Here is a 16566-nt window from a genome sequence, read left to right on the forward strand (position 1 = left end):
CATCTTAAAGGGAAAATGTTTTGAGTTTCTTCTTTGCAGCAACAAGAAAACAGAACAAAATAACAAAATGATAATATCATTAATAATAGAAACTGTAACATTTGACAAACAATACGTACAATAACGGTTTATAGACACAGTAGTCTATACATAGTTTACATAGTTTGTTACATAGATATTAGCAGCTTCACCACTGAACACCACATTGTGATTTGTACGGCTTAATTCACAAACTTCACACAGTAACTTATAATCTATAGATACACTTTGAACATCTCTTAATAAAATGCTGCAGGGCAAGGTGTGGAACAAACCAATCAATATTCATTCATTTTCAACCTCCTGGGTGGGGACGTGAGGGGGGTGTCCACCCACCCAGCACCCCTAGTTCCCACGGCTATGGTCATTGTTTTAAAATCTTGTAGTATGTGCATGTTCAAGGTAATCCCATAATTCCAAATTGCTTTTTAATTAAAAAACCCTGTAGTGTGCAGCTTTATATTGTGTATATTGTACAGGAAGATTCACATACTTTGTGTGTGGAGGTCCAGGTTCATTACTGAAGTTAAGAGGTTCATGTTTAGACCAGTCACTCTTCATAGACACACAGCTGGGTGTTGGAGACTCTGGTCTGTGGTACAGCCTTCTGGAATCATATAAATGTTTCCATAATTATCATGTGAATTCAATTTTTTCAATATTTGTTATTGTTAGTCCCATTTTACATCTACATGGATTAAAGTTCTAAGTCGCCACAACTGATTTCAGTCATGTGTAAGCATGTCGTGCACTGAAAATAGCTGATCTACAAGCTCAACAACATGTCAAAGCGCGATGTGTTGTGAGCCTGTAGATCAGCTATTTCCAGTTATTGTCTCCGCCAGGCCGTAAGGCATGGCGAGAGAGTATGTTTTGCACCCCGTCCGTCCGTCCGTCCGTCCGTCTGTCTGTCTGTCCGTCCGTCTGTGGACAGCTAATCTCTGGCACCGTTGGCTTGATCGCAGTGAAACTGTGCACACACACTCCCTGGATGCCAATTCAGAACCTCTGCCCCAAATATTTCACATGGGCCTGTTATAGCGCCACCAGGAGGTCGCTTTTTGCAAAACACATTTTTTGACAGTACTCCTACAGATTTTGTCCAAACGTCACGCGAATCGGTACACAGTATCTCTATAGTCATTAAACGAAACGGGTATTTCATATTTTTCATATTCCATCTTGATTGGCTAAAAATGGCATCCAAAGTTTGCAGGAGTGCTCCGTTTTGAACAAAATGCCTCAAATCATGAACACAGCATGTAATTTCCGTGAAATTTTGCACACACATTCTCACTAGGCCGAGGAAGAAATACCACTTGAAAAAAATCTAATCAGCCTCATGGTGGCGCTATAAAAGGCGAATTCGTGTTTTTACCTGCACCAATCTGTGTAAAACTTTGTATGTGCACTCAATAGAGGCCAAGGAAAAACCTTTGCACTGCATTTTTCACATATGCCTATTGTAGCGCCTCCAGGAGGCCGACTTATATAAAACACATTTTACGATAATGCTCCTTCAGATTTGATCCAAATTTCACGCAAATCAGAAGACATGATCTCTATAGTCATGTGATCAAGACGGATCTGTTAGATTTGTCATATTCCATCCTCATTGGCTAAGATTGACATCTAAAGTTTGCAGGAGTGGCCCGTTTGATTTGCAACAAAATGTTGCAAATTATGAACGCAGCGTCCGATTGCGGTGAAACTTTGCACGCACATTTGCACTATGTTGAGGCCACAAATGCCACCCTTTCAACATTGCCCTATTATAGAGCGCCACCTGGAGGCCCATTTCTTTATAGTCTTTATAGAGAGAGAGTTATCACTCCTACAAATGTTGTCCAAACATCACACAAATCAGTACAAATGATCTCTTTAGTTAAGTGATCAAGACGGATCCGTCCGATTCGCCTGATTTTTCACATTCCAGCTTGATTGGCGAATTCTGAACATTGCTGGCCCACACTAACCTACCTGACCTGGCGGAGACCTGTGCTCCGAGGAGCACTTTTTCTAGTTAGTTATGAGTTATACTTCATTCGCAAACTGAAGTCTTGCGACATATATTGTAAAGGAGGATTGACATACTTTGTGTCTGTAGGTCCAGGTTCATCACTCTTAGACACAGATAGAGACTCTGGTCTGTGGATGAGCTGTTTGTCAGTTCCCTCCTCCTCTCTCTCCTCACAATGGCTCATCTTTGGTCTTGATTAAACCTGTCAAGATTACAGTAAAAATAGACCAGAAAACAGTAAATGTTTGCTTCATATACACAGAGTGCATGCACACACAGACACTGCTATACAGGGAAGTGCAGAGATGTTAGAGGGACAGGGGCTGACATTTCTAAAAGGGCACTTGTGGTGAAAATAGCCAATCTACAAGCTCACAACGTGTCACACTGCGACGCGTTGTGAGCTTGTAGATCGGCTATTTTTGGTTTGCGACACACCGCTCTCAACTAAGTATAATCAAGACTTTACTGCATGGAGATGCAGTGCACAGCGTTGATTTCTACACTGAGGGCAAACAATTTAATTGAATAAAACGCTGCATTAAAGTTCATGAGAGTTCAGAAAAGGCCTCTTGAATGCTGCCTTCAGGCATCAGTCTGGCAATGCCAGGCTAGCCTTCTGGTACAGTAATGGAGAAAGGTAGCCTGGGATCCAGTCTGCTTCACTACGTTCGGAAAAACGGCGGATTTTTTTTCTCACTTGGTTTCTCAGTCTGGAAAGCCTCCTATCTCCAAGGGAGGCGGGACATGCCATACGGCTGGATTAGAGACGTGGCTTCTGATTGGTCTGTGGTGCGGGGCGGGTACTGATGATTTTTATTGTAGTCGTCTGACCAGCAATGAACATAGAGCTGGGATACCAGGTCAATGCAGTTAACTAGGTGCTATGATTGTTTGCACACACACACACACACACACACACACACACACACACACACACACACACACACACACACACACACACACACACACACACACAGTTACAAAGCTACTCTGCTTACTGGTCCCATGGTAAAACTTAACTTAACGAAAATTCTAACATTTCAGCAAGTCTAACAGTTGTTTGTGATAACATTACGCTGAATCGCACCAATGTGAGATTGATTTGTAAATGATTATTATCTTTTCATAGCCTTACAGAAACACAGTAAAGAAGTATTACTAAAATACAGTACAATAACAGCACAGATACATATATTTAAGAAATCACAACAGAAATATTTTAAGAATGCCACTTCAATTCCTGAGCTGTCACTTTGCCCCCGGGGTTCCAACATAGACATTACAGCCAACACTAGCCTACTGCTCTGATAGCATGCAGCAGGGGGGCAATGTTAAGTCAACCTGTTTAATACCCCACAAAGATGTCCGTCGCTACCAAATGACACTTGTTGTTATTGTGAAAATAGCAGATCTACAAGCTCACAACGCCTCGCACTGCGATAACAACCTCACTCATGACCAAACTCCCCTGAGGTCACATGACTTACTGTCAACTGTGGAGGTGATGTGATTCTAATTACAACACGTTACTTCTATAACAACTTATTGAACATAGCAGATCCACAAACTCCCAACGCATCATATTGTGACTTGTTGTGAGCTTGTAGATCTGCTATTTTTGAAGAATGTTGACTGTCTTCTCTTATGGGGGCCACTGGCTCAATTTCTTTTTATTATTTATGTATTTATTTATTTTCAGATGGGGGTCCACCACCAAATACATATCAATTATAAATACAAATCAGTTTATGTCTCCTTGACATGAAGATGTTTCAGAACCACTGATCTATCTAACTCACATGGACTCTGTTCTGCTCTGCTCTTCTAAACATGTTGCTGACCAGTGTTGAACTCCACTACCTTTTTACTAACTAGTATTGTAACTAATTACTTTATCAATTCAACAACATGTGTTACAATGACTGAGATTAAAATAGTCTTCAGAGGATTATAATGTTTATTATCATCCAGTGATCTACTGTCACTCTAACCTCAGCACAGCAAGAGATATGACCCGCCCTATTCTGCCTCTGATTGGTTTAGGTTTAGAGGAGTGATGATTGGTCAAGAGACTTCAGTTCAGAGGCTCGTCTCTGCAGGTAGCAGGCGTGTGCGCACTCCCCCCCCCCACACTCACACACACGCTGACAAGTTCCAGCATGATCTTTCGATCACCGTCTCCGTCTATACTCCAGGCAGAACTAAACAGTGATGTGAAGACATGCTTCCTATATAGGAATCCACAGAGCACTGCGGTGTCAGATCAGGTGCCTCTGATTGGTTTAGGTTTAGACTAGAGGAGTGATGATTGGTTAAGGTATAGGGTCAGTTATCATGGTAAGACAATCTGAGGCAGAGCTGGGCGGGGCTTGCCTTTGTCTCCCTGGTGCAAACATACACGGGGAACACTCCTCTCTGTGTGTGTGTGTGTGTGTGTGTGTGTGTGTGTGTGTGTGTGTGTGTGTGTGTGTGTGTGTGTGTGTGTGTGTGTGTGTGTGTGTGTGTGTGTGTGTGTGAGTGTGTGTGTGTGTGTGTGTGTGTGCAAACTCACGCACACATGCAGGCATGCACGTGCACACACGCACACACGTAGGTTAATTTAAGTATATTAAATACCAAGTGGTTCTAGTATATGGTATAAAACAACTTCAGCAACATTAACCCCTCAACCCCTCCATTCTTATTAAAACACACCTGAGTTGGCTCTGTACTTGTTTCCCTCTACACCAAATATCTTTGCCAAAAATAGCCGATCTACAAGCTCACAATGTGTCACGTTCATCCCCAGAATAGGCTGTGTGGGGTTCAAGTGGTTAACATTCTTAACTCCAGACTAGACAGATTATTGCTACAGTGTATTGTTTAAAATCTCTTACCCTGCAATAATCTTTATGCTTCGATCTGACGAGGCAAAACAAAATGGAGTCCAGACGCTTCAGTTGAATCAACACACTGACAGCTCTGTCATACTGGAGGTGTTGTTCTCAACCAGGTGGAGTGTTGCTGCAACAGGTCCTAGTGCCCCGCCCTGTTATGACACCATGTGACCCTGGGCACAGACACAGAGAATGACAGGGCACGCACGCACACGCACACACACACACACACACACACACACACACACACACACACACACACACACACACACACACACACACACACACACACACACACACACACACACAGGTGTACGGTTACAACTGGTTTCCAAGTTAAATGTAAATAAAAAGTATTTTTGAGAGCAGTAACTATAACTAGTTACTTTTTAAAAGTAACTTGCCCAACACTGTCAAGGAGAGAGAGAGAGGAACTCAAAGCAGCAAATGACCAACTTCTCCTGTAGTCACATGGTTTACAGTAAACTGCTGTGGAGCCTGCCTGTCTCCAGACCATAGAGTGAGACAGACAAACTGTGTCAGGCTAGTGGAGACTCTGAGTGACTCACACTGTGTTAATGTCAGAGTTATAACTTATTCCTTATCTAACTCACATTCTTTTTACAAGGCTCTCTGTGTTCTGAGAGAGAGGGAGAGAGAGAGAGAGGGGGAGGGAGGGGTAATTCTTTGAGACACACATCTGGGTTTTTGACCCATAAGCACCTTTGTTTGCACCTTCAAAGGGTCAAACAAGAGAATCACATGACGTTGATCCCTTTCCTCATTCGCTCATACTATGTCATGACATACAGTATGTTTAGGCAGAAGAATCATTAAGAAGCAATGCTTCATTGTTTGGATGTTCAACTTTTATGACTGAGTCATTGTATAAACACCATCAACTATATAATACCAGAACAGAGACATTAGTTCTAGTTAAGTGATTAAAACACTTACCCTATATTAATCATATGCTTTAATCTAACGTGGCAAAATGGAGTCCATGAAACATGTTACAGTGTATTAATGTACTTTACATTGATGTTTCATGAACATACTGTATCAGTGTGTTTTACATTGTTACGGGGCCAGAGCTCAGCTCTGGACCTGTTTTGTTATTGGCAGTATTCTGTCACTTCTTCTGACACTTTTCGCTAGCCTCGCGTAGCCAGACAATATCACACGACACACTGCGTGGATATTAGTCTGGTCCCTATCAACGGTAGATTTTCTTCCAAGGGGCGGTTACAAAAAGATCCAAACGGACTCTATTGGTTAGACCTAAACCAATCAGAGCAGTGCTTCCTTGAACGAACCAATCAGAGCAGTGCTTCCTTGTACGTCATTGCCCCAGATAAGGTGATAAGCCCGCCCAAATTTGGATACTGGGCCCTGGTTGGCTCCGCACAACTGCGGAGGGAGAGAATTGAAATCTCTATGGAGGGGGGCCAGACCTAATCTGCCGAGGGCTAAAGTGCATGCAATTTTGCAAAGGCAGATTCGTCTGGAACCAGGCTAACTTTTCGCAGTTCTGGCTGAACCGTGCAGTCGCTTTTTACGAAACTCGGCCATATGGTAGATGGTACACTGAAACCAATCTTACTCCAATTGGCCAAAGGGGGGCGCTATAGCAATTTTTTGAAAAGGCAGACTTTAAACAGGCATAAGTCATGCCTCGTTTGGCCGAAAGTCGTGAAACTTGCTTACACATGTGCCTTGACTCATGAGGAACACACGTATCGATTTGACCATTAAGCTCCGCCCTTAGATTTTCCGCAATTTTGAGCAGTTTGAAAAATACTTGTTTTTGCCAGTTCTGGCTTAACCGTGCATACGCTTTTTACGAAACTCGGCCATATGGTAGATGCTCATGAAAAACTACCAAGAAATAATTCTCACACTCATTCGTCAAAGGGTGGCGCTATAGCACTCAATTGAAAGTGCCAACTTTGAACAGGTACAACTCATGCCCTGTTTGACCTACAACCATGAAACTTCGATACACACATGCGTCTCTTCATGCCCGACAACTTTCGTGGTCTGACTTTTGACCTCTGACCTTTAGATCGCCCACCATTTTGAATTATATGAAAAACAGCCATTGGCTCATAATTTCTGCATTTTTTCACTTATGGAAAATCCGCCGCTTTTGTTTTGTCGGCAAAGGTCCTAAGTTCATGTGTAAAATGCTTTGTGCAGATTACTCAAAAATCCCAGGAGGAAATAGATTTTAACTATTGCAGTTTTATGAAAATTATTCATCTGCCCCTAACACATACATGCAAGACTCATATTTCTTTGAAACTTTGCAGAAATGTACAGGGTCATTCCAAATATCACTGAAACCAATCTCACTCCAATTGGCCAAAGGGGGGCGCTATAGCAATTTTTTGAAAATGCAAACTTTAAACAGGCAAAAGTCATGCCTCGTTTGGCCGAAAGTCGTGAAACTTGCTTACACTTGTGCCTTGACTCATAAGGAACACATCTATCGCTTTGACCAGTAAGCTCCGCCCTTAGATTGTCCGCAATTTTGAGCAGTTTGAAAAACACTTAAACCCAGGATTTTTCAGCTATTTGCGTGAAACTGTATCATCTGTGTGATCTCCTTTTTCACAGTTACTTGTCTGTTGGGCCAATGGCGTCTCCCTTAAATGAATGCCTCACAATCTCAAGGTCGCCAGTACAAGCCTCACTTGATGCTGACTTAATTTAAGTTGAATTGCAAACAACATGACTGTATCAATGAATACATATGCAAATGGTAAATATAACCTGAAATGCTTATTTGAGAGTATACGTTTTTTCAACGTATGACATACTTCATTCTGAAAATAGCTGATCTACAATCTCACAACTTTTCATGGTTTGTGAGCTTGTAGATCGGCTACTTTCACTAGTTTTGGTTCTGAGGAGATGTACAATTTCTTCATTGGTAAATGGTTTGTGAACGAGTGATCTTAGTGTTAGTGAAACAGGGGCTTGGTTCATGAAAGGAGGCAAGAGTTTATGATCTTCAACAGACAATATCAGCCTGGACAAAGCTATAGCACTATAGGTAGTGTTGCAGCCTATTAGTCTGAAGGTTGAGAGTTCGAATCCTGTTAATGGCAGTAGGTTGAGATATCCAATCAAACCATTATGTTTCCATCTCTCTCTCTCATCAATCTATTGTTTCCATGTCACTCTCTCTCTCTTCAATCTATTCCGTTTCCATGTCTCTCTCTCTCTCTATTCACTGGCCCCGTATTATCGCTGCTTGCAGCTATATTGTTGTAGTTGTGTTTAGTCTTTCTCTCTGGCTTGCTCCTGCCTCTCGCTCTCACACACATTCATGCAGCACACATGTGGACACACAAACACACACACACACACACACACACACACACACACACACACACACACACACACACACACACACACACACACACACACACACACACACACACGAGAACAGGAACAGACAGAGGAGAGGTGGTGTTATGTAACAACCGGTTTCCAAGTTAAATGTTGTCATATGCAGCATTGTGTTCACCTCACTACTACAGTTTTATTCAGTTATTTGGCTATTTGAAAATAGCAGATCTACAAGCCTGTGCTATGTTTTAGCTTGTAGATCTGCTATTTTCAAAACCTTTTTTAAAACACATTGTTTTAATCTTTTCAGATGGGGTTCTGTGGCCAAATACATACATCCATTTGGAAGTCCTTAACATCAACAAACTTTGAGTTCCACTGAACTACTGTATCTGGTAATGTGCACACATTAGAGCAGTGTTTATCAACCGCGGTAAATGGTACACTTTTGTACCGCGGGTACTTGCGAGGTGTACCGCGAGCTTTGAAGAAAGTGTGAAACCAGCCCCTCGAGAACAATAGCACGTCCGTCAATCGATACGGCCGTCATCCGGACCGTTTCACACTCAACCACGCCCGAGTCCATTCAGAGTAGCTGCTACACTGAATATTTGCATTCCTATGGGTGATCACTGTGATCATCACCCATAGGAATGCAAATATGTTGTTAATATTACTGTATAAAAGGGGCACAGGGTACATGCTTTGGCACTCAGTATTATTACTACAAGATGATGAGAGCTCCACCAGCAAAGAAGAGATGCACCCAGGGCCAGAAGACGCTAAATTTCGCCGTCATCAGCAAGACATTGCCGCTGCCAGATCCATCTAACTGGAAACCTCACGGCTTCCATACGGCCACACTACTCTAATGAGTGAGGTTTCCAGTTAGATCCCGGGCTCCCCCAGAAGAGTTAGTGTTGAAGTGTCCTTGAGCAAGACACTGAACCCCTAATTACTCCTGATGAGCAGGTTGGTGCCTTGCATGGTTTCCTCCTCCATCGGTGTGTGAAACGGTGTGTGTGTGTGTGTGTGTGTGTGTGTGTGTGTGTGTGTGTGTGTGTGTGTGTGTGTGTGTGTGTGTGTGTGTGTGTGTGTGAATGTGTGAATCTATGTAAAGCGCTTTGGATAAAAGCGCTATGTAAATTCACCATTTACCATTTAACCCCTCTATTCTTAGTAAAACACACATGGCTCTGTACTTGGATCGTTTTTTTCCCTCTACACCAAATGTCTTTGCCAAAAATAGCAGATCTACAAGCTCACAATGTGTCACAACATCACACGTTCCCCTCCAGAATAGGGTCTGTAGGGTTCAAGCGGTTAACATTCTTAACACCAGACTAGAGAGATTATTGCTACAGTGTATTGTTTAAATCTAAACTGCGAGGCGTAGTGAGCTTGTAGATCTGCTATTTTCACAACGTGTGCTGATGTTTGACTCTTTCGTCTGGAATATACAAATATACGAATATTTGACAATTTGGCCAATTTGGTATTAAAAAGTCATTAAATTATAACTTTATAAATGTGCAGATACCCTGTTTACACTTATACTGTATGTTGGTTTGTTTACTGTTGAGAGAGAAAACAATGTTACACATTAAGATAATCATCTGGGGACCCCCAAAATAATGTGGGCCCCACAGGTTGAGAAACACTCATCTAACCTACAGGCGATGTACTCTCACAGTAACATGAGCCAAAGCAGCATGTCACACAGTTGCATGGCAGAGAGGAGTGATGATTGGTTAACGTAAGGTAAAACTTCAGGGTAAGCCAATCAGAGACAGAGTTGGGCGGGTCTTGCCTTTCGGGGAAAATACACACACATTCTGTCTACTGCAGACACATTCACCACCGTATGATGACATGACATCTCCCCTCTTTTCTTCAGGGAACAAAAAAACAACTTGCTCTCTCTCTCTCTCACACACACACACACACACACACACACACACACACACACACACACACACACACACACACACACACACACACACACACACACACACACACACACACACACACACACACACACACACACACACACACACACACACACACACACACACGTTTTACTTTTATAATTTAGTAAGTAAGTAACTAGTTACTTTTTGAGAGCAGTAACTATAACTAGTTTTTACTTTTAAAAAGTAACTTGTCCAACACTGTCAAAGAGAGAGAGAGAGAGAGAGAGAGAGAGAGAGAGAGAGAGAGAGAGAGAGAGAGAGAGAGAGAGAGAGAGGGGGGGGGGGAACACAAAGCAGCAAACAGCCAACTTCCCCTGTGGTCACATGGTTTACAGTAAACTGCTGTGGAGCCTGCCTGTCTCCAGACCATAGGCCCCGCCCACTCCTCTGAGTGAACTGTGTCAGGCTAGTGGAGACTCTGAGTGACTCACACTGTGTTAATGTCAGAGTCATAACTTATTCCTTATCTAACTCACATTCTTTTTACAAGTCTCTCTGTGTTCTCAGGCCTGTCTTCAACTCCTGTCCCACTGAGGAAGAAAACCTTTTCAACTTTTCCCCAACACACTGACAGCCCTGTGCTCCACAAACAGTTAATTCAGCCCTGTATGTTCTGCTCTGTCTGCTACGTATGAGGTGTTGATATCATTAGAGAGAGAGAGAGAGAGAGAGAGAGAGAGAGAGAGAGAGAGAATCTGGACAGCATTGTTTACATTAGAGAGACACACAGGGGTGGGGGCTGCCAGAGGGAGAGAAAGTCAAAATGAGAGCGATGGGCGAGGGAGGGGTAATTCTTTGAGACACACATCTGGGTTTTTGACCAATAAGCACCTTTGTTTGCACCTTCAAAGGGTCAAAAAAGAGAATCACATGACGTTGATCCCCTTCCTCCATTCGCTCATACTATGTCATGACATACAGTATGTTTAGGCAGAAGAATCATTAAGAAGCAATGCTTCAGCCCGGACGACTGGCACAGCGGTCCGGGCACCTATAGGCTCCAATTTAGCCTGACAGCGCATTGTGGGTTCCAGTCCCGTTCCCGACGATCTTTGCTGCATGTCTCTGTCTCCCTGTTTCCTGTCTGTCTGTCTGTCTGTCTGTCTGTCTGTCTGTCTGTCTGTCTCTACTGACAACTATAAATAAAGGCCACAAAGAAAATGTCTTTAAAGAACTAACAAAAAAGAAGCAATACTTCATTGTTTGTATATTCAACGTTTATGACTGAGTCATTGTATAAACACCATCAACTATATAATACCAGACTAGAGACATTAGTTCTAGTAAAGTGATTAAAACACTTACCCTATATTAATCTTTAGGCTTTAATCCAACGTGTCAAAATGGAGTCCATGCTGTTCAGCTCTCTGTGTTGTCTGTTAAAATGGTGACTGTGAATAAACACATAAAGTTCTATCATACAGTAAGGAGTGTCTACAGTGTGTTGTGTGTTAAAATGGTGGACTGTGAATAAACACATAAAGTTCTATCATACAGTAAGGAGTGTCTACAGTGTGTTGTGTGTTAAAATGGTGGACTGTGAATAAACACATAAAGTTCTATCATACAGTAAGGAGTGTCTACAGAGTGGAGGAGGAGTCACTGAGTATTTAACCCTGTGAGGACAGAAAGCCTGGTGAAGTGAGGTTATGTGAGGACAGAGAGAGAGAGGAAACATGTTGTTACAGTGTATCAATGTACTTTACATTGATGTTTCATGAACATACTGTATCTGCATCCGATTACCCAAGAAAGTCCTGAGTCATATTTCCGTTGAGGTCCTCTCACATATAACAGACAATAAGTTAAAAATACATTACGTACAAAAACACATGTAACTTACGCAACAATACAAAACACATGTAACATACACAGTACATACATACAAACAAGTGCTCCCCTATCTTTCCCTAGACTAATGACCCTCTATAGGGGAACCTTTTCTAATAGACATGCTTTAGTCTTCTGCTTAAAAGTCCTCAGATTGGTTGTCAGTTTGACACTAGATTGGAGGTGGTTCCACTGTGTGGCTCCTATGTGAGTAAATGATTCTCTGCCAACTTGACTTTTAAAAGCCTGATGGGTCACATCTGCTGCACTGGCTCTGGTGAAAACATGGTTTACTTCTCTTCTCTGTTGAGAACCAGCTGCAATAGAGCAGATGTTTCTTGGTCTTTTATTTGTTAGCTTAAACACTGTTCAACAACAACTACTGCTCTTGAGAGCAGCATGCAGGCTACCATTAGCTTGTTGTGGGCTCGCCCAGGAGAGGGAGAGAGAGAGAGAGAGAGAGAGAGAGAGAGAGAGAGAGGGAGGGAGAGGGAGAGGGGGAGAGAGAGGGAGAGGAGAGAGAGAGGGAGAGGGGGAAAGAGAGAGAGGGAAAGAGGGAGAGGGAAGAGAGAGAGAGAGAGAGAGAGAGAGAGAGAAGAGAGAGAGAGAGAGAGAGAGAGGGGGGGGGGGGGGGAGGGGGAGGGAGAGAGAGAGAGAGAGAGGGGGGGGGGGGAGGGGGAGGGGGAGAGAGAGAGAGAGAGAGAGAGAGAGGAGAGAGAGAGAGAGAAGAGAGAGAGAGAGAGAGAGAGAGAGAGAGAGAGAGAGAGAGAGAGAGAGAGAGAGGAGAGAGAGGAACACAAAGCAGCCAACGCCCAACTTCCTCTGTGGTCACATGGTTTACAGTAAACTGCTTGACTCGGAGACTCTGAGTGACTCTCGACACTCAGTCGACACTGAGAAACGTCAGAGTCATAACTTTATGACAGTATATACTTATAATAACTCACATTCATAACTTATAACAGTATATATATATACTTATTAATATACTCCCATTCTTTTTACAAGTCTCTCTGTGTTCTCAGGCCTGTCTTCAACTCCTGATCCCCACTGAGGAAGAAAACCTTTTCTACTTTTCCCCAACACACTGACAGCCCTGTGCTCCACAAACAGTTAATTCAGCCCCTGTGTGTTCTGCTCTGTCTGCTACGTATGAGGTGTTGATATCATTAGAGAGAGAGAGAGAGAGGAGAGAGAGAGAGAGAGAGAGAGAGAGAGAGAGAGAGAGAGAGAGAGAGAGAGAGAGAAGAGATGAGAGAGAGAGAGAGAGATGAGAGAGAGGAGAGAGAGAGAGAGAGAGAGAGAGAGAGAGATACAGAGAGAGAGAGAGAGAGAGGAGAGAGAGAGAGAGAGAAGAGAGGATACAGAGAGAGAGAGAGAGAGAGAGAGAGCAGAGAGAGAGAGAGTAGAGAGAGAGAGAGAGAGAGAGAGAGAGAGAGAGAGAGAGAGAGAGACAGAGAGGGGTGGGGGTGAGAGGGGTGGGGGGGGGGGTGACTGCCAGATGGCGAGAAAGTCAGAATGAGAGCGAGGGGCGAGGGGCGAGGGAGGGGTAATTCTTTGAGACACACATCTGGGTTTTTGACCAATAAGCACCTTTGTGCTTATTGGTATGTTTAGGCAGAACAATCATTAAGAAGAAGCAATGCTTCGGCCCGGACGGCTGGCGCAGCGGTCCGGGCGCCTACAAGCTCCAATATAGCCTGACAGCGCATCGTGCGTTCGAGTCCCGTTCCAGATGATCTTTGCTGCATTTTTCTCTCTCCCTGTTTCCTGTCTGTCTGTCTGTCTGTCTGTCTGTCTGTCTGTCTGTCTGTCTCTACTGACAACTATAAATAAAGGCCACAAAGAAAATATCTTTAAAGAACAAAACAAAATAAAAAATACTTAATTGTTTGTATATTAAACTTGTATGACTGAGTCATTGTATAAACACCATCAACTATATAATACCAGACTAGAGACATTAGTTCTAGTAAAGTGATTAAAACACTTACCCTATATTAATCTTTAGGCTTTAATACACCGTGTCCATGCTGTTCAGTTCTCTGTGTTGTGTGTTAAAATGGTGACTGTGAATAAACACATAAAGTTCTATCATACAGTAAGGAGTGTCTACAGTGTGTTAAAATGGTGGACTGTGAATAAACACATAAAGTTCTATCATACAGTAAGGAGTGTCTACAGTGTGTTGTGTGTTAAAATGGTGGACTGTGAATAAACACATAAAGTTCTATCATACAGTAAGGAGTGTCTACAGAGCTGAGGAGGAGTCACTGAGTATTTAACCCTGTGAGGACAGAAAGCCTGGTGAAGCGAGGTTATGTGAGGACAGAGAGAGAGAGAGGAAACATGTTGTTACAGTGTATTCATGTACTTTACATTGATGTTTCATGAACATATCTGTATCAGTGTGTTTACATTGTGTTGTAGTTGTGTCTAGTCTTCCTCTCTCTATCTCTCTTGCTCCTGCCTCTCGCTCTCGCACGCACGCACGCACGCACGCACGCACACACACACACACACACACACACACACACACACACACACACACACACACACACACACACACACACACACACACACACACACACACACACACACACACACACACACACACACACACACACACACACACACACACACACACACACACACACACACACACACACACACACACACACAGAGGAGGGGTGGTGTTATGTTACAACTGGTTTCCAAGTTAAATGATGTCATATGCAGCATTGTGTTCACCTCACTACTACAGTTTTATCTGATCTTCACAACATGTTGTTACCTGACCTGCTGCTGAAATAAGTTAAACATTGTTCATGTTTAATGTTTATATACTGAGACGTCTGTCTGTCTGTCTGTCTGTCTGTCTGTCTGTCTGTCTGTCTGTCCTATAGAAACAAACAACACTATATGTCTGTCTCATAAGACCACAATGGAAACAAGTCCCCAGGTCTTTCTTTGTTATCCTTTAGCCTAAATGGCTGACAGAACCTCCACGCTGTTTACATGTTTGAGCATTCAATCTATCAATCATAAAAACTATACCAAAAACTACAAAAATGCCTCCCTGTTCAGACACACACACACACACACACACTCACACTCACACTCACACTCACACACACACACACACACACACACACACACACACACACACACACACACACACACACACACACGATTTATTGAGGATGGATGTGCCATGGATCAACTGACAGGACAGTGAAATAATGTGGTCAAAATGTATGTCTGTTTATATTTACATGAAGCCTATAGAACAGAACTGGAACAGACTAGATTTAAATGTCACACAGTCTCACCTAAAGAACAGTGAACATTATTATTATGCCAGAGAGAGAGAGAGCTCTTTTGGATCCACACCCTAGAAAGTTTACAACCTTTAAGGCCTTAATGAAGATGTTGACATGTGACTGTTGTACTCACCTAAAACCTTCAGAAGCAGGACGGTGGTGAGTGAGGTGGAATCGTATGGGCTTAAATGAGTGCCAATAATATTTTGTACTTGTAAAAATAATTTGTATTTGTAAACACATTTTGCATTTGTAAAAAAAATATTTGTACTCGTAAAAATAATATGTACTCGTAAAAATATTTTTTGCATTCGTAAAAAAAAGTAATATTTGTCTTCGTAAATAAAATATTTGCATTCGTAAATAAAATATTTGTATTCGTAAATAAAATATTTGTCTTCGTAAAACAAAGTTTTGTATTCGTAAGATAAAAATGTGTGTTGTAATTGTAGAATTACATTTACAATGAACATTGTGACCAGAAAAAAACAACAGCTTGCTCGCTCGAAGATCTGTTCTACAGATTGCAAAACTTTATTTTTGGCACTCTGCACTTCCGGGTCTGAGCCAATCACGTGAGGCCTTTTCCACTACCCAATCATAAAGCTCCATAGGTCTCCATGGCAACATGGCAATCCCTATAATCAGTAACATGTAGGTGATACCTATGTCTATCAAATATGGTTTTATTGAAAGGCAATCAAAGGCTATATCGAGTTTAGAAAGCAAACAGGTCATGTCTGGGGGCCTCAGTGCGGCTGCAGAGTTTGGTTGAGTGTGAGACTAGGACCCACATGCCATATGTCAAAATGAGCGGCTTCATCGGGAATCGTGCACGTGTATTTTGCTAAGAGATTGGTTACATGGTTTAATTGATATTAATTTATTAGTGCATTAAATTTCCCCATCCACTTTAATGGGAAAATTAAAAAACTCGATTTCAAATATTTTTTTTCCAGAAACTGTAAGGGCTAGAGTTACAAGACTTGGAGGGGAGGTTCATAATTTATTTCGAAATTATCAAAAAAAGAAATACACCAGTCGGCCCCATGGTGGCGCTATAAAAGCCCCCTTTACGTTTTGGCCTATAACTCTTGAACCGTAGGTCGTAATATAAAATGTTTGTTTTCCCTAGATTCCTTGGG

The 16566-nt window shown here is 42.4% G+C and overlaps 1 protein-coding gene across 1 annotated transcript in view; it reads right to left on the minus strand.

Annotated features, from left to right (window-relative positions):
• The window catches only part of LOC311062403 (uncharacterized protein), a 320988-nt gene that overhangs the window by 259308 nt on the left and 45114 nt on the right, over positions 1–16566 (minus strand). The window contains exon 7 of the mRNA XM_084081417.1: positions 533–646. Coding sequence (XP_083937543.1) covers positions 533–646 — 114 coding nt within the window. The remainder of the gene's footprint in view (positions 1–532; positions 647–16566) is intronic.

Source organism: Gymnoscopelus microlampas (assembly GCF_963454915.1).
Source record: "Gymnoscopelus microlampas genome assembly, chromosome: 15".
Classification (NCBI taxonomy): Eukaryota; Metazoa; Chordata; class Actinopteri; order Myctophiformes; family Myctophidae; genus Gymnoscopelus; species Gymnoscopelus microlampas.